The sequence below is a fragment of the Mytilus galloprovincialis genome, chromosome 7, assembly GCF_965363235.1.
Source record: "Mytilus galloprovincialis chromosome 7, xbMytGall1.hap1.1, whole genome shotgun sequence".
NCBI lineage: Eukaryota > Metazoa > Mollusca > Bivalvia > Mytilida > Mytilidae > Mytilus > Mytilus galloprovincialis.
Window position 1 is genome coordinate 88,051,391 of NC_134844.1, and position 20,198 is coordinate 88,071,588.

At 32.2% G+C, this 20,198-nt stretch overlaps 1 protein-coding gene across 1 annotated transcript in view; it reads left to right on the forward strand.

Moving 5' to 3' along the window:
- LOC143082038 (uncharacterized) overlaps positions 1–18,587 on the forward strand; it is a 33,600-nt gene extending 15,013 nt beyond the window's left edge. The window contains exons 13-20 of the mRNA XM_076257617.1: positions 278–405; positions 3,114–3,150; positions 4,741–4,983; positions 6,139–6,213; positions 8,714–8,827; positions 11,154–11,348; positions 12,591–12,674; positions 17,425–18,587. Of these exons, the coding sequence (XP_076113732.1) occupies positions 278–405; positions 3,114–3,150; positions 4,741–4,983; positions 6,139–6,213; positions 8,714–8,827; positions 11,154–11,348; positions 12,591–12,674; positions 17,425–17,907 (1,359 nt within the window). The 3' untranslated portion in view covers positions 17,908–18,587. The remainder of the gene's footprint in view (positions 1–277; positions 406–3,113; positions 3,151–4,740; positions 4,984–6,138; positions 6,214–8,713; positions 8,828–11,153; positions 11,349–12,590; positions 12,675–17,424) is intronic.
- The last annotated feature ends 1,611 nt before the right edge of the window (positions 18,588–20,198 follow it).

A 20,198-nucleotide genomic window follows, 5' to 3' on the forward strand; every position in this document is an offset into this window, starting at 1 on the left:
ATTATTATTATTATTATTATTATTATTATTATATTAAATCATACACATTCGTACATGAATCGTACTGATTTCTTTCTATTTAAGTTCACCTTTTATTAGTCATGTTACTAAACATGTATGCCATCATCACTATGTACATGATTTAATATTGATGTCTGCGTTTGTTTATCTCAACTATTGTTATCTATATTGTATGATTCTTTGTAAACTTGTGCTTAGTTTTTAGAGAATAAAGTACAATGTAACTGTCTATCTAACTATATTTATCTTATTTTAGACTGTAACAGTTTTACTGGAAAATCAAGAATATTCTATAATTTTTTCGATCGAGAAATTCAAAAAGACAGTCGTATTCAGAGAGATACTAGACAGCATAAAGTTATTATTTATCTCTAACTGGAAAAGGTAAAATATTATAGTTTGTCAATTGTTCACCCATTATATTTCTTTTTATGTCCTTAAGGATGTACTTATGTAATCTAAGGTAAAGTTAAAAAATCAAGAATTCAAAATGGATACTGTAAGCTGGAAGAGTATAAGTTCAGGAACAAAATAAGCTAAAGATATTGATAGGTCATTGAACTCCTTTTCGAGATATATGATTTTTTAAATATGGCGGGAAAAGTCTGACGCGGATTTTTACCTTGTATTTGCATTGGTATTATTTGGGTTTCAAATCAAAGAAAGAAAATCAAAAATCTGCTTAAATTGTGTCAAATGACCTTTTATGAGCTATTAAGTCTGGTGTTAAAAGATAAATAGGTGTAATGGGAAACAATATTTTACCTACCCTTGTTTCGAATGGAAAGACACCAAGGAGTCCGAAAGATTTAACACGTATTCCAAAACCTCACCTATGTACATCCTTATGTATGTGTTATCTTGGATAAATGTTTATATCTATGAAACATTATAATTAAGATGGATCATGTGTTTATTTTCCCTCACATAGATTTTCTTAGGTATTTTGCAAATGAAGATTTTTCAATGCTTCTTTTAAATATATAAGATAAGTACGGGTCTTCATGCTTTTTTTAAGCTACTCGTCATGCGAAATTGCCCTTATTTGTATAATTTGTTCATAACAAAACACATTTTTGTGAATAAAAAGTATTCTATGGGATACAATTTTTAAATAAAAATAGTATTTATCATATACTTGAAGAAAATAAATATAAAAAATTGTGTCACCGAATTTGTTTTTTCTTACTATAATTAATTTTTTTTTCTTAAATAGCATTCCAGTTATAATTTGCACTATAAGAGAAATCTCCTCTTACATATTTAAATTTGAAATTGATTTCTTCAACATAAATATATGGTTCGTTTAAAAAAAATACATTGAATCATCAACAAATAAGTAGTCTTATATACGAATTGCAAATCTATTTCAAATTTGACCAATTCTATACTGATAAGTGCAATACAAGATCGCGGTATATAGTGAATATTCCTTAATCAAATAAGATAACAATTTGATGAAAACGTGTCAATAGAAAAAACGATATTCATATTTAGATGGTACTTATTTGTTTATTTCGAAAAAAATTATATCTCAATATTTTACTATGGGATATTTCTTAACAATCATAGAACAAAAACTGGAGTCTGATTTATTTCATAAATAATCGGACAAAATCAGAAATAACTTCATTTATCCTGCAATTGTGTGTTCTACTTTACAGATACAGCCCTACAGATATCGATATGCTGTATCTGTATACTATACAGATATCGCTGTAAAGCTCCACCAACTGCCGTACTGAGTATTGCATGATCCTGCGTGACCTCAGAATGTATTTAAGTTGCATTCCAATGACGTTTTAATTGCGAATTAACGATTACTTTAATACGTTCTGTTTGTTTTCAATCATTTCTTTAGACCAATAAGAATCACACCAATTTTCTGATAACATACACACATGAACGTTATTTTCTACGATAAAAACTATCGATTTCAAACTTGAATATGTATGACTGTGTAACAAAAACAACCATGTCAATGTCAGCATGCATGTTTAGTGAATGTCGAGTCCGGAGCGTAGGACAACCCATACACTTCTGTTTCAAATTGGACAATGGTTTCATTTGTTTTTACTGTTGAAATTAGTTGTTATGTTAACATAGATAATTATTTACCTTGAGCGAGGTACATATGTATTATTTTTGACCATTTGAGATTCTTTTTTTGCGAACCCGTCAGCAGCTGAATGAGTGATTACTGTATCGTATGACTACACAGGCCTCAAGGGATTTCAAATCGAAAATAAATACAAAACATGTGTTTTCGTGTCTTTCAAAACAGAAATAATGTACAGAATTATTTGCAGGATAAAGACATTACTTCTTTAATGTCTTTAAATATCAACTGTATTTGTACTCGGCTCGAAACAGGTGTAATAGCTCACTCAAAGCTTGCATACACCTTGTTTTCTAGCCTCGTACAAATACAGCCGATATTTAAAGACACTAAACAGTCATTGTCTATATATTGAGCAATTCTAATTCAATTTGGGTGTAACATTTTTTTTCATTGGCTAAAAGTTGCCGTCAAATCCACAGTTGACCAGGCGTAACTAAGGAGGGACCCACCATTTTGAATTGATTGAATCAACAAATGTTCGATTACTACTTTATAATAGAAAATAAAACAACACCTACGTTGAATTCGCCGTTCTAATGTAATTTTATCCGAATTTGAAGCGTACATGTAACGTAATAATTTCCAGTTTGTAAGTTTTCATTTGTATGACGTCACGTTTAGCCATGACGTCTTTGTGCCAAAAGCATTCATGAATTTTCGCGGATTTTTTTCTATTTGTCAAATTAAGAAATTTTTTCTAGTTTTATCGTATTTTTAATTTTTGTAATGCATTAGAATCGGAATAACAGTACTGTAGTTGAAGAGTTGCCACCGTCAATTTTGATTTGACGGTCGCAAATCTCCGTTTTACTGTCTCCGTTACGCGTCGCCAGTAAAACTACATTTGCGACCGTCAAATCTACAATTGACGGTGGCAACTCTTCAACTACAGTACTGTTATTCCTTAATTCCTGTGATGTAGGTTTTAACATTTTATACGGTTTACTTTTTTCTTTCTTAATTTTTTTAGATCAAAAGTTACATGTACATCAGTAGGATGTATACTGGTAAGAATTATTTTATAAACTTTTTTAAAGTATTCATCTCATATACGAGTGTATTGATTTTATCTTCCATCCATGCTAGTAAGTGAATGTTTTTAGTGTTTAATACTTAGGTTGATCTTAATATCATATGAAAACGTAGACATATAAATTAAAAAGTATTGTTTAGTTTTGGGGTCAATTTACCACTGTTTATTTGGTATAATTCATTACAATTTGGTCGTTGGAATTATTTTTGCACTTAAATATAATGTGAATTATCGTGTTCCAGATAGCTACGTAAATTTTGCTCTTCAGGGATAAGTCAAATTTTGTTAGGTCATTATTAAAAGAAACAAACTAAATTTAAAACAAAAAAACAGAATGGGAAATTCTACAGAGATTCCTGGTTAAAATAATGATAAAAACGGTAGCTCCTGAAAATCATTACACACGAGAAATATATATTCTATATGTAGTATTCGCTTGGATTTTTCTTTTTTGAATGAAAATTGAAATAATTAGCTAGATATAAAATCACGCGCTAGTCATTTTATAACAGGAAATGTGTCTGAATCGGACGTTAGGTACAAAACTATACCGAGATATTTTTTGATTTTGTTGATTGAACCACTTTCTTTTTCTAAGTATCCAACAGTAAAATAAACATGAATGTTCCAAATGACGTTGCTTTGCAAAAACAAAAGCAGTCATAAAAAGCTAATGTCCTGTACTTTAAAGATCCCGTCATTATGTTATTATTCTATTACAAATTTCAAAATACTTTGAACGACATAATTATCTTACTCATGTTACTTGTGTACTGGTATTAATCATATATGAATTCTTAAAAATTCGAGAACTTCTTGATAATTATAATTCTCGGTCTTTTTCTGAAATAAGTTCTAACAAAACTTTTGATTTTTTTTACCCTGTAAACTACTTTTCCCAATGTGCAATTATATTTTCTTCAAATATTTTATATTTCGACCTATTTGACGTTTATATTTTCGAGCGAAGCAATGAATATGGTTTTTAAATTTGATAGATGCTTGTTGTGCTTTGTTGTTAAATTTTTGTCAGTTTTGTGATTTTTTACATATTATGTCTGTTTTGTTCACGCTTTGTTGTAAATATAATGAAATTGATGTGACCGTTATACAAGCGACAAGTTTGGCGCCATAAACCAGGTTCAGTCCACCATGTTTTAAATTTGAAAATGCCTGTACCAAGTCAGGAATATGACAGTTGTAATCATTCGTTTGATGTGTTTTTTCATTTCATTTTGCCCTTCGATAAGGGACTTTCCGGTTTGAATTTTCCTCGGAGGCCAGCATTTTTGTAAATTTATTATTTCTTATGATATGTTGCAATTAGTTATCAAAAGTACCAGGATTATAATTTAATACGCCGACGCACGTTTCGTCTACATAAGACACATCAGTGACGCTCAGATCAAAATAGTTATAAAGCCAACCAAATACAACATTGAAGAGCATTGAGGACTCAAAATTCCAAAAGGTGTGTCAAATACGAAAGAGAGATGCCTAAAAGATAAACCTAACACTACCAAATGTAATAGCCGGTGGTTGTTTTTTATTTTTTATTTTACAGATCCTTAGTGTCGGATTGCTTGGATTGGCTATAAATATTCGGTATGATTGGATATTCGGTAACGGAAACATACAAGATCTCTTTTCCCAAATATATATTGAAAATATTTCTTTAAATTCAACTATTGACTATTTTTCCATTGTCACTGTGACGTTCTCTGCGATTAACATACTAGCCAGCATATATTCTACTATTAGTCTAGTAATGGTCTGTGGGAAATGGAAATATCGATCAACGATTTTAGTAAGTATTAAAATTAAATTGTATTCGAAATAAGGAGGCGTGGAATGATTCCTAATTACACGACTGTCCTTCAAATTCCAAATGTACTGTAAGTAAAAAAACTGTCACCGTTAAGTCTTAAACAATGAACTACAAATTAAACGTATATCAAGCTAAAGTAAGCTATAATTCAATCACAACTAACGACTAGGTTCATTAAACGATTTTTATCTGAGTTGTGTACTTAATTAATGTAATACGACTAGTGATTTGTTTGTGTTTCCCTTAAAATAAAATTGGTCATATTTTAGTTTAATTAATTTAGTCATGTGACCGTGACGTCGTCAACGTTTTTTCAAGGTTTTCTACGGTTTAAAATGGAATTTAGAATTAAATTATAAGAAATGACTGTAATATTTTTTCTGTCTATTCGAAATAACATAAAAAATGTGGTGCACACTGTTAGATAACCCACTACGCGCGTTATTCAGTGTGTACCAAATTTTTTTATGTTTTTTCTTCATAGACAGAAAAACAATTAGTCTTTCCGTAAAATAAACAAGATATTGACAGAGTACGTCTGAAAAAATGTGTTGTCTAAATCTAGTCGACTTTTTTCTTTCGTGAACTGTGGATTATTTTTATAAAATAATTGAAAAAAAATCGATTATCACGTCAAAGTTTCTTGTCTCCCTTATGTTCCTCTAAAATTCCTATTGTGACGTCAAAATAATAGGCGATCATGCCTGATGACGTCACAAAAAAAATAATTTTGTAAGTCGTTCGAAAAGATTGATTGAGATTGTCCGCATATCGTCTTAAAGCATAAAAGCATAAGAGAAACAGATTCCACCACCAAATCTCGTGTGGAAAGATATCTATCAACTCTCGACATTTAAATTTCAAATATATGAATCGTTTGGCATGCCTCGCGTTTTAAATTTGAAAATGTAACTGTCCCGAGTTGATAAATGTTGTATCAGAATCGATGCAGTGGTTGAATCTATATCTATAGTAGAATATTTATTCTAACAAAAAATCAGAGATCATCTTCATCAAGGTGGGTCATCTTGGATCGTAAGGAAGAGATTAAACATTCAATGTTTATGAAACATCATTATATAGCATTTTTAACAATAGAAATATTAGAAACAATTGTTATACATAATGTTGTAGAGTTTATGTTTGTGGAGTGCTCTCGTTATTGCAAGCATTATCCAGTTGGGCTTGATGGCAAAAGTAACGGCACATGTGAGTTAAGATTTTTTTTATATGTTTGCTCAAGTCAAAGGACATATCTTTGCATGATTTACTGTTGATGCTAGTAGAAAGTAAAACTACAAAATTATTTGTACCAAATCAAAAATACGACAGTTGTTATCCATTCGTTTGATTTGTTTGAGCTTTTAATTTTGCCATTTGACTACGAACTTTCCGTTTTAAATTTTCCTCGGAGTTTTTTTTTTTTTTGTTACTTTACTGTTTTATATTTCAGCCAATACTTACATCTCATATATCCAAGTGAACTTGAAATTAAGGATACCACTGATACTAGAAGGACTGCTTCATACCTTGATCTTTTCCTCAATATTGACGTAGATGGACGACTTCACACGAAAATCTATGATAAACGGGACGATTTCAACTTCCCAATTATCAATTTCCCATTTCTCAGCAGTAACATACCCTCTGCCCCTTCGTATGGTGTTTACATATCACAATTGATACGTTATTCACGTGCTTGTTCACACTATACGGACTTCATATACAGGAGTGTGCTCCTTACGCAGAAACTGCTCCAACAAAGTTATGAGGAGGACAGATTAAAATTGACACTCCGTAAATTTTATGGACAACATCACGATTTGGTGGATCCATACGATGTTTCGTTGACCAAACTAGCTAAGGACATTTTTACCACATGGTAGATTGTGTTTTGTCATAATGTCGTCTAATCTTTTAATTACCAAACGTGACTTATTCCCGATTGTGACTGTTTTGCCGAGTGTGAACTCGCATTACTATAAGACGTGGTACGGTACTTATACATCCCAAATTCATGTATTTAGTTTAAATGTTTAATGTTATATTTGTAATTCTCATCGGATTTTGTCAAATGTGTTGACGTCTTTTCTATTATATTTCTGTGTTATGGTAAAGAAAATTAATCACCGCCTTCATTTATCAGATTTGATTTCGTTCAAAGTAATCAGTACGATATTTTACGTTTGAAGTTAGATTCATAACAAACCTGACATAGTTTTATAATATAGTTAATTGCTACCTCAGTTTTATATTAATAAGAATTAAAATGTGCTTTGTTATTAAATGCAATATCAGTATTTAGTTCAAATATATAATCTTAAATTAATCCTAATTCTAATGACGTCATTTTTTCGTCATTTTTCATTTTTTGATGCTCTGTTTTACTAATTCTAATGACGTCATTTTTTCGTCATTTTTCAGTTTCAAATAGGACGTCACTTGGCGTAGAGGTTTAAACGTATTCGGATGTGTCTACTTTTGTGTTTCAAATGTCTGGTTATGTAAATGTATTTCAGTTGTTTCCTGTAATTAGTTAATACTTCAGCTTTATCATGTACATCTTTTGAATATTCATTTTATTAAATTTACTGTTTGCAAAAGTATAAATTACTCTAAATTATAGGGATTTTCTGGTAACTTAACGGAAAACCCTTGCCGTTTTTGGCACAACCTTTTTGATCTTTTGGTCCTCGATGCTGTTCAACTTTGTACTCGTTTCGGCTTTCAAACTTTTGTATCTGTGCGTCACACATAGGTCTTGTGTGGACAAAATACACTTCTGGCGTATTAAAATTTTGAACTTGTTGCCTTTTGTTGGCTGTTGTTCGTGTGATTCTTTGTCAATTGTGTTCTCCAATTTATTTATATTGTAGTCCTGTGTTGTCATTTTGATGTTATATTTCACATGGCCATAAAAGTGCGAGGTTTGGCATGCCACAAAACCAGGTTCAACCCACCATTTTTTCCTTTAAAAATGCCCTGTACCAAGTCAGGAATATGGTCATTGTTATATTATAGTTCGTTTCTGTGTGTATTACATTATAACGTTGTGTCGTTTGTTTTCTCTTATTTTTGAGTGTAAATTCACATTGCGATAAGACGTGTCACGGTACTTGTCTATCCCAAATTCATGTATTTGGTTTTGATGTTATATATATGTGTTATATTTGTTATTCTCGTGGGATTTTGTCTATATGTGTTACATTTTAGTGTTATGTCGTTGTTCTCCTCTTATATTTAATGTGTTTCCCTCGGTTTTAGTTTGTTATCCCGATTTTGTTTTTTGTCCATGGATTTATGAGTTTTGAACAGCGGTATACTACTGTTGCCTTTATTTATGAGCTTTCAAACATCACAAGGAAAAGGAAGTCATAAACTATTGTTAAAAAGGGTGATAAAAAAAAGTCCTAAAATGAAGGGAAAAAAAACAACTTCACAATAAGAAAACAAAAATGAAATGTTTATACGTGCACACAGGCGACAACAGGAGAATCATTCTGTAGAATACCTTTAGAATAGGTAGCTTAATAAAAGACACAAATTTCAGAAAACGTAAATGATTTTTTCATTATTACAAATATATATCTTATCTCTTATGTCAAAACAGAACTGGCAATGAACTACAATGAACTGTAAAACGACAAAAATACAAAAATGAACATAGAAAACTGGGCAACACCATTGTTTATATCTTTTCACACTTCAGATAAATCAAACTCTAGAAGACACTTTACATAATGATATTATGGGATATCAGTTTTCTAATGAATCAGCACACCATGACACGTATTCTCTTTACTGGAATACACTTTTTATAAAGGTATGTAAAATAATTCCATTTTTATTATTCATTTGAAGATGAATACTTTTTTTAACTGCATAACACTAACACTTTGAAAGCATTGATTTTGTTTATATATATAAATATATATTATATAAGTACGTCTGAGCCAGTGACAACTCTACAACAGATTTATCCATCGGATCACCAGCAATCATGGTGATACATGGCTGTTTACATTATGTATATACAACTCGTCTAAAAATCAAACCAACAATGTTAGATCTGTTAATTTGCAATTTTTTTGTTCCTACCTCGTCGGGATTCGAACCCAGGCTACTGAGATATCGTGACACCAAATCGCCTGCACTGTAACCGGCGCCCAAGACCACACGACCACACGACCACACGACCCCCTGGCCTTCATAAAATGCAACTTTCGGTGGCCGGGTGTAACCTTTTCACGTCAGTTTTAATCAAGCGTCGTATTACATTACATGATATATATATAAGGCATGAAGAAGTTATCTCCAATTTTGTCTTTCATTTGCACTAAAGGTAAAGAAAATTTAATTATCATATAAATCTCCTCCGGTAGCCAGTTGTACATATGTCATGAATTGTCAATTATAACATATGCATATAACTGTTATTCCTTTCCCACAAAGGGGAGAAAGGAGTACAATTTCGATCAGAATTTAAAGATATGTGTGCACTCTATTTACATATACTAATACCAAGGATTAAAATTCTATTTACAGCATCTTAAAGCACCAAAAAAAATCCATAAAAACGTAAAACAAAGGATGTTATCTTTTCTTGCGAGTATTGATATGCTTTACATATGTATTCGATCTTGTTATTTCATCTTTTTTACACTTGGTTAACACGTCTGCCATCTTTCCTTTCTAATGCCATAAAGAAAGTCTCGAACAATATGACTAAACTTATCTTAAACATAAGGAACCACTTCTTATATCCATATATTACTACAATATATTATAGGTTAACTACATGTATATGTATTAATTCGGAAAGCAATTATAATATCGGGGCTAGCGATAATAAAACAAATAGGCGTAAATCAAAGCATCAAATCGGCGCAAATTAAAGATCGATTTTTTTTTTTCAAAACGACTTAAATCTGTATAGCCCGTGTAACTTTACACTGGTAAATTTTAAGAACTAACGCTTATAATTTGAACTTCTGTGATTTTCAAAATTCAGTTTTCAGAAAGTTAGGCCAAAAAAACATACTTTGTAGAATTTTCGATATACTGGCAACGTATGCATGTTGAAATTAACTTAATTCTGATGATTCTCGTAAGTTAATGTTTGATATTGCAATGAAGTAAAATTTTATTCATACTGCTTTATTGATTAAATCGTATTGCAAAAAAAAATAATAAAAGTTCCTCGTCCTTTTGTCATTTGTTTCATTTAAAATTGTCTTTAGGAAAAATGATAAAAATTTCGCCTAATCTCTGTAAAATTTAAGGCAAAACAATAAGAAATTCATACTCAGGCAATGTGCATCAATATAAAAATCGACATTGTTGAAAACATTACTTCATGCAAATTTAACTTCAGACCAAAACAATTGCTTCAAGAATAAGATCCAACATAAAATATCTCCCTATCAAAATGCTACAATGACTGGAAAGATGGATGCCGGCAATCTATACATACTTCCTTGTCTTTGTTTTAATATCCAAAACAAGCAATTCAATATTCATAATATAACTAAAACCTACTTCAACGAGATAATTAATATTGAACTGAATTTCTTATCTATCATTTCTACGGAACTATCCACCTTATCCATCATTTGTACTCACTGAACTTAAAAACGTAATTCATTATTGATACATAAACCAATACCATATCCTCTAATGCTAGTAACAATGGCTAAAACATATCAAACATTGCTACTAATTTGGATACATAATCCCCATTTTCAAAGAAACTGGATCAATATTTACGATTTCTACTGAATTTGACATTTTATCCGCCCTGCTACTGAGCTGGATTTCTTATCTACCATTGCAACTCATCTGGATACCTAATCCGCTTTGTTGACTGGGCTGTGTGCCTTATCCACGATGTGAAGTGAACACAAATATTATAGATCCTTCATTCTAAATTGATTCCTTATACACCATCTCTACTTAACTGAAAAATTTGTAAATAAATACTATTAATTATTATCCATTATTACTATCTGACAACTATCCCCGTTTGTACTAAAAGGAATACTGTATCAACAATAATAAATTGAATGATAACTCATGCCTTATTTTCACTAATCTGTGGTACTACTTATTTTTTCAGTGTTCAAAAACTAAAGTACATTTTAACACTTCAGGCACAATGCTGTGGTGTTGGAACCTCCAACGTTATGTCTATGACTGGATCGTCCTGGTTTGCTAGCAACCGGGATTCATCCTATCAGCAGATACCAGTACAGTGTTGTAAATCTCAAACTGTAGTATATCCCTACGCGAGTAAAACCGACACAGACTGTACCGATTACACAATCAATGGTTTATATCACACACAGGTATGTCAATTAAAACCAATATTAAGAAATCCCATCGATTGTATGATACTTTATTGTCAACATGACAATAACAAATAATAAATATTCATCTATCCGATTATGTTGTTGTATTATAACTAATTCATAGATAAGAAGAAGAAAAAAAGGTTTTGTCTTATACGCAATGTCGTAAAAATAAAATAAACTTTAAACATAGCCGTACGAGGCAAGCATACAATTGAATAATATTTCTCAGGTTTATGTAACGAAAATTGAGAAGACTTGGTGTTACTTATTATAAGTTTGTTTATAACAGAAGAAATGACAGCTTTTGAGTTCGTATGTCAATTGTCTATACTTCCATTATATAAACAAAGGTTTACTTGATTACAACTTTGAACACAATAAAATTAACAATACCAATTTGCACCAGATGCGCATTTCGACAATACATGTCTCTTCAGTGATGCTCGTGGCCAAAATATTTGAAATCCAAAGTTTATATAAAACATGTAAAAGATGAAGAGCTATAATCCAAAAGATCCAAAAAGTATAGCCAAATCCAAGAAAAGAATCAGAGCTTTGCATGAGGGAGATACATTCCTTAATTTATAATAATTTCTAATATTTTGTAACAGCAAATTTAAATAACACAAAACATCCGTATTTTCATGCCAGTACCGAAGTACTGGCTACTGGGCTGGTAATACCCTCGGGGACTTATATTCCACCAGCAGAGACATCGACCTAGTGGTAGTAATAAAATTAACGGTACCAATTGTCTTGCACCAGATGCGCATTTCGACAATACATGTCTCTTCAGTGATGCTCGTGGCCAAAATTTTTGAAATCCAAAGCTTATATAAAACATGAAGAGCTACAATCCAAAAGGTCCAAAAAGTATAGCCAAATTCGTGAAAGGAATCAGAGCTTTGCATGAGGGAGATACATTACTTAATTTATAATAATTTCTAATATTTTGTAACAGCAAATTTTAATAACACAAAACATCCGTATTTTCATGCCAGTACCGAAGTACTGGCTACTGGGCTGGTTATACCTTCGGGGACTAATAGTCCACCAGCAGAGGCATCGACCCAGTGGTAGTAATACAATTAACGGTACCAATGTTCTTGTAGTCTGCAATTTATAAATTATTCATTTCCTCCCTGTGATACTTGTGAACCGCAAATTATAAATGAATTTCTGAAAATCACTAATTACTATGCACATTATTTATACGTTAGTATGATTTATTTACAGGGATGTGATGTTGCGATCCAAAATCAAGTAGAAAAGTACAGCATACCTTTCATGGTATTTACCTCCATCATCATAGTGGCAGAGGTATACTCTTTGTTTCACTTAGCACCAACTGATTTCGTGCTACATAACATAAAGAGGAAAGCAACATACTCAGCGTTTATGACATAAAAAATTCGCCAATTGATAAACTGCTATATATACTACAACTTATAAACTGCTGTCTATACTTGATCCTAAAACGCCTGTCTACAATTGAAAATTATTGAAAACGATTACTTTATATCTATTTCAATATTTATAAAATAACATAATTTTATTTAATTCATCTTTATCGAAAATCTTTAAAACTATTTTATTTCAAAAGGGTCTCAAACGGTTGATACGAATTCATAAAAATTAGACAACTAAAATAGTTTGCTGTTGTCCGTCTCAGCGATATAAGAAAAGAGTGATACAATTGTCTTTTTTAAACCCCGTTAGTCATCTCTTTCGTTTTTGTCAAATGATTTTCTCGACAATAATATCACTTGAAATAAGTAATTCGTTGAGACTAAAAACAGAACAAACAGTATGATTTATAACATGACACAATGACTAGAGTAGAACATGTTTTACCCGAGTACTATTTACTATACCAGCCTCTCAGCTATGTGCTTTTCATATACATGTAGTATGAGTATCTTATATACCAATTTCAGTTCTATTCTTTATTATCTGTACAAATTAAACTCCAAACCAAATGCATAATTACATTTCGAATTCCTACTAAAAACATTTTAACAGAACAGTAACAAAAATCGATAAGCATCTTTGCATATGGCAAGCTATATCCAACATAAATTATAGGTGCACGTTTTACAAACACAGTATTGGTTAATGTATTAATACTGTCAAATAAGACTCATCAGGTGTTTTTCCTCACAATCCACGAAAGTATGCCAAATCAAGACATACAGCCCGTAACAGAGAAGTGATCGAATTGATGTTTCTTTACCGTCAAAATTAGCTACGTTATCGACAAACTTAATTGAGTAGTGACCAAACTATTGGTACTTTAACGTTAAAAAGATTGACAATGATGACAAACTTTCATGTGTCGATAATCAAGTTTAATACCGATAATATTGAAAATAATTCTAATAATATGAAACAAAATATGTCCATGCACCATTTCGATTGGGCGAAAAGTAGTCATTTCTTCAAAGTCAGAACAGAAAAAAAAGATTTATGGAAGGACGTCTTGATAGTATATTTCCTTTACAATTTTACCCAAAACTAAAAGAAATATACTTGTAAACAATTAAAAAGGTGTTTGATAGGAATGAAGTCCTTTATTTTTTCGGACTACAATGTGTACCGTATATGTGATGGATTTGAATTCAATCAATAACTTTGAAATGTTTTCTCTTATGTATACACAAAAGGGAGGACTGGTATTTGTACTTCTGTAAGAGTATGTCTTCGTCCGTTTCACATGACAAACTTTTTTCAAGTACAGTTTAAACGGAAAAATTTTGTTGAGATTTTTTTTTAATATGACAAAATATTGAGGCAGCAGATTTTTAAAGTCAAAATCAGGGTCAGAATATTGTTTTCTAAAAACCTACCAGGCCCCTTCTTCCAGGAAAATTAAATGGTCCGTGGCAGAAATAAAAAAATCCCACATGTTCAACTTCAAAATTTGACCAGATTCTTATCTTAACTGTCGGATAATATACCAGGATGACATAGAAAATGTCCTGTATGGGTACTTCACGCGTAGTTGAGTACAAGTGTCCTCGTAGTGAACGCACCCGACTACGCGTGCAGTAAAAAGTGTACTCTTATGTCGGATACCGGGCAGTTTCTTTGTTATATCTGTACTTTGTTAATATTTACTAAATATTAAATAGGTAAAAATAATTGTTGAAAGCCTGTTCAGGGTTTCTTTCTTGTGTATGATTATATAATTTTTCACATGCCTGAACTCATTGACGATAATGTAAGGTGCTCTATTAGAAAAAAATGGATTTCTAGTTTGAAAAAGAAATTTCGCCTTTTCTTGAGCCTGTTTTGACTTGTACATTCACTTCGGTAAATAGGAAAATGAAAAGATATGGGGTAATTTAAAGAGAGACCACACTCCATCCATTAGAACGGAGGGAATTTAAAAATCTAGAGGTTTCCACAAGGCTTTCAACAAGGGTGGAATCTCACTCCTTCTGAAAAGCTCTAAATCGCCCCAACGTGTACATACGTTTGGTCATCAAGAGATTCTGGTTTCTCTTTTTGTGTGTCATAAACATTCAATTCGAATTTGAATTTAATTTACCGAAACATTTCCGTACATTAAATCGTAGGACGGTCAGAACATTTTAAGGACGCAGCAGATCGAATTACAATTTTAAGTAGTACATAGATGTGCAATAATTCAGCTTCCTGTACATGTTCATGAAGTTCGAAATTTTGAATGTTGATTTCTTTAAAAAACGCCATTTTTTTACAATAAAAAATCTCAAAATGTCCGTTAACAATGCAAAAGTTTAACCATGAAAAATCACATATCTAAGAAAAGCAGTCGTTTAATAGATTATAAGAAAGTTTCAGTATAACATGTCAAATATCTTTTATTTGAGAGTTTTCCTTTTGTTACAAATGTAGCTCCATGTCTGATGGTGAAATAAAAATGAATGTCTCAGAAAGTGGTGAATTAGTTTCCATAAATGACAAATGAATCGGGCCAAGCTTAGTAACTTACAGTAAACAGACTACTGTAACATTGACGCACTCGTCGAACTGTATAAAAGATTTGTGTTTATGACCAAAAATTTATATACAACTTCATTTATAAATTAATCTGAATTTCATAGCGCGTCGTCACAATAATAAAAGTTATAAAAAACAATCTATAACCAGCAGATCTATACTTCTATAAAGAAAGTATTCTTGTACAAAAGGGTATTTATCATAAAATGGTCCAAACTATAGAATAGATAGTTTACTACAGAAATCTTAAACGGAAGTATCGACAATTTTAAACTAAAGAGATTTGAAAATAAATTTAACTTTAAATAAACACTGAAATAATTTTAATACCTCGAAGGTGTAAAGAATAAACCAACAATCTCAATCTATAAAAGTGTCTTCATTGCACTAACCGACGAGTTCATGTTTACAGTAGAAACAGTGGATGTGACTCCAATAAATTCATTATCATTGTAATCATGAATATTTATCGCTTATATTAAATTGATAAAGATTTTATCGAGGTCGCACCAAACTGTTTCTACAACTAAGATCAGTTAGGCAGCAGTCCTTTTGCGCCAATTACTGTTTTTCAGGGGTATCATTTGCGCCAAATTTTGTTTTCCAAATGTATCAATTGCGCCAATATTCGGAACTCATTGGCGCCAATTTACCTCTACACATATCTATCATAAGTATTAATGATAAGTAGATATTTATTCTTATTTTTGGCTTTAAAAGTATCATATGTTCGGAGATATTTCACCATGAAGATGAGCATCTGGAGAGAAATGACTTAAAATGCATAGATAGTCCATGTATTGAGAGGGAAGAAAACATGTTACTTTGCTGAATATTTAATAACAGATATGCCAAAAAAGAGGCAAATAGAAGCATTTGCTGATTATGTTTTAGTCACATAGGTTGATGACACAGTGCTTTGTTTCCACCATGCGTATGAGCTGAAACTATCTATCGCAAGACGTATCAGTAAAGGGACAGAAGGATTCCACGGGCATTATAATGAACTGTTTTATGCATTTCATCCTTTAATGTTTGTGTTTTTGGACAATAAAGTGAAGTTACAAGCTACTATCTACAATAAAGTACCCATGCAGCAGCAGTAAGAAGAAGATATGTTTCAGAAATGGAAACATTTGCCGTGTACACTGTCAGTTCCAAGTCCGACAAAAGGAGCAGGGAAGTCATTTTTCTTCTGATTGGCTCAATCGTATGTTTTATTTTTGGCGCAAATGATACCATGTAATTTTAAAACAGGTGGCGCAAACGTGGCATTGGAGAAAAAAAGTTGTGGTGCAAAAGGACGCATTTTTGGCGCAAACGATTCGCACGACGAAGCCATTGTTTATGACAGAACACACATTCTAGATTATGTATTTTTGTTTCCGATAGTTCAAAAGTATTTGATCATTTTAACTCCTTTGTATTTCATAATATGTGTCATGAACACAGACATATGTTCGATTGAATAATGATTTCCTCGTAACAAATGATAGAAATTTCGGAGATCCCGTATTTTATCCTTTACCGTTAAAATGAAAATGCCAAAGACAGAGGTTGATTATAAAAAATGTTTAATTTTTATACATAAATAAGGCCGTTAGTTTTCTTGTTTGAATTGTTTTACATTGTCTTATCGGGACCTTTTATAGCTGACTATGCGGTATGGGCTTTGCTCATTGTTGAAGGCCGTACGGTGACCTATAGTTGTTAATGTCTGTGTCATTTTGGTCTTTTGTGGATAGTTGTCTCATTGGCAATCATACCACATCTTCTTTTTTTATATTTACTGTGTTAAAAAAACTTCGACTTAAACCATGAAAACTTAAACGTTGGACATGAAATGATTTGTCGATGAAGAAAATTAAATTATGTCACTTCTGAAATAAGTTTGTCGATAACGTAACTTATTCTGACGGTAAAACAATGCGAATTTGATCACTACTCTGTTACGGGCTGTACCTCATGAATATCTAAAACCAATTATTGAAAACATCACAGAATGTGGCATAGGAAATACACAGTTCATATATTGAATTTATATTGAGTATTATCTTTAAATACCAAAGTCTTCTTTTTTATTCAGATTTGTTTGATTGTACAAAATGTGCAAAGTTTAATTCCGTCAAGAAAAATATCAAATTTAGAACAACAGTTGGTTGATACTGATCGTACAATAGAAAGTAACTGTGCAACGACCCCACAATCCGACAGAAAGCATTTCGACGAAAACGTAAGATACACAGAACAAACATCAACTACTAAAACAGAAACATCCGTTATCAAAATTGAGAGTTTGAACATGGCAAACATTAGCAGTGAGGAGAATCTGACAAATTCCATTGTTTTTAAACCAACAGTTTCTTTGGACAATGAAACAGATGAAAATCATGAAAATATGCAAGAACAAGACCAGAAGATAATTGATGAGAACAATGAGATAACGAATGTTAATTCGGGATATGAGACAAATTATCAGGAAGGCATCAAAATGGCATCTTTGGAGGAAAACACAAATGTATTAAGTGAGGAACAAATATCGGAAAAGAGCAAGAACACAGAAATATAAGATGACACTTTTACAAGTCTTGATGTAGATTTATGCAAATACTTAATGTACTGTCTACATTTCATTTAAGTAATATAAATTCTTTGTATAAATCAACAGCACGCTGATGGGGACTCAATATAATGTATAATGATCAATTGGTACTAACTTTCTGAATTGTTAAAGTTATAAGTCAAGAAATATTGATTCATGGGAGATGATACGCATATAAATTCAAACTCAATTCACTTCGGCAGTAAGACATTAATAAATTGTGAAGTTTTCTTTTATTGTATTATACATCGACTGATTTTTAAATCAATATACTAGTAATACAATGCAAGTTTTGTTTTTTTTACTCAAAAATTTGATGTTTAAATGTGTCGTTTGTCAGTTTTGATTATAAGTGATTCTCGTTTTTTGTTTTTGTATGTACATTAGGCATTTGGTTTTCCTGTTTGAATGAATTTACACTAGTTGGACCTTTTATAGCTTGCAGTTTTGATGTGGGATAATACCTCATGTAGAAGGCCGTACTTTGACCTATTATGGTTTACCTTTACAAATTGTGACTTTTTAGGGATAGTTTCCGCGTTGGCACCATACCACATCTTTTTTATATTTATGATATATGATCTATGATATATGAGGTACAGATTTTGTAATGTTTTATATTAAATCGGTACTATTTGTTTAGCTTGTATAGTTGTATTTGAAAATAAAGCTTCCATTATACTTTTCGCTATCTGCTATATAGATAATACACTCTCACTGACCAATCTGGATCTTGGTGAATATATTGACTGTATTGAAACCATCGAAGTTTGGTGTGTCTTACATCTAGACTTAAATCTTAAAATTGACAGCAGGAGTCGCTGGAGGAAAAACTTAACGACAAAACAGATAATTTCAGCTTCCAGTTTGTAAACTATCCAGTTCTAGGTCAGAGATGTTGTCAGTTATGTCTCTTCTGTCGCAATCGCAATATATTTCTCTGATTCTCGAAAGTGACATAGAGGTTGAGACTTATGTCTCGGTTTGTACTTATATGAGCATTATGGCAAGTTTTCAACATGTGTAATTTTTAAATATTGTGTTTTGTAACAGTTGTTTGTCGTTTGTCATTTTTCGTAATTTTTTTAGGTTTATTATATGCTTATGATTTGAATGTAGATTTGGAATCTATCGCCTCTATTGTATGCCTCTTCTGGTGGACTACGTCCCTGAGGGTATCATCAACCCTGTAGCCAGTACTTCGGTACTGGCATGAAATACGTTTTTTTTGTGTTAATAGAATTTGCTGTTACAAAATGATAGAAATTAATATAAGTTAAGGAATGCATCTCCCTCTGATTCCTTTCACGGATTTGGCTATACTTTTTGGACCTTTTGGATTATAGCTCTTCATCTTTTATATAAGCTTTGGATTTCAAATACTTTGGCCACGAGCATCACTGAAGAGACATGTATTGTCGAAATGCGCATCTGGTGCAAGAAAATTGGTACCATTATTTATTTTTTCTATCAGAGAATGTTTTAATGCGAGGTTCGCACATTGCCGATTAACGTCCCGTTTGAGATCAGACAGCAATACGACATGAAAAGTGAAAAAGTCGGATTAGTATCCTCAATTATCTGGAATGTCCTACCATTGTCTAAACGCACTCGTTTTAGTTCGTAACAGATTCCTACGGGTCGGGAAGGGTCTGAATAGTTCGGCAAAGCATCCAGACAGTTTGGTGCGTCCCGTAACATTCTGGGCAACTCAGCCGATTTTGTCTAGTCGGATTATAATCGTGGCTATGTCGTGACAGATTCTGCTGCATCGGATCGAATTCCGAACAATGTTTTGTATATTCTGGACGGTGTTCTGTGGAACGGGAATGATCTGGAGTAATTTTTCATAGCTGTTTTTCTGCCGATTGAGTCCAGATTGCATCCAGATCTTGTCGATTGTGATGCTTTTTGTTTGTAGTGATACCCCCGTCAGAGTCCCGACAATAACAGAATACAATACGACTGAGACCAGACAAAGCCGTTTTCAATGCGATTGAGTGGACCGTGATAGGATTACGTTCCGACAGTACCTGATCGTCCCAAATATGCCGACAGTTGTTTTTGAACGGATAACATCCGTCAGCGTCGGTTCACTGTCTGGTCACTGTCTGATCTCTGTCGGATTACATTCGGTAGATCGGGACGCAGTCGTGACAGACTCGGTCGAATTTTACCTGGCGAAAAATACGAATCGGATTAGAAGCGGATTCAGAACGGGATTATCGGAACATATTCGCTTGGAAACGGTCGAATAT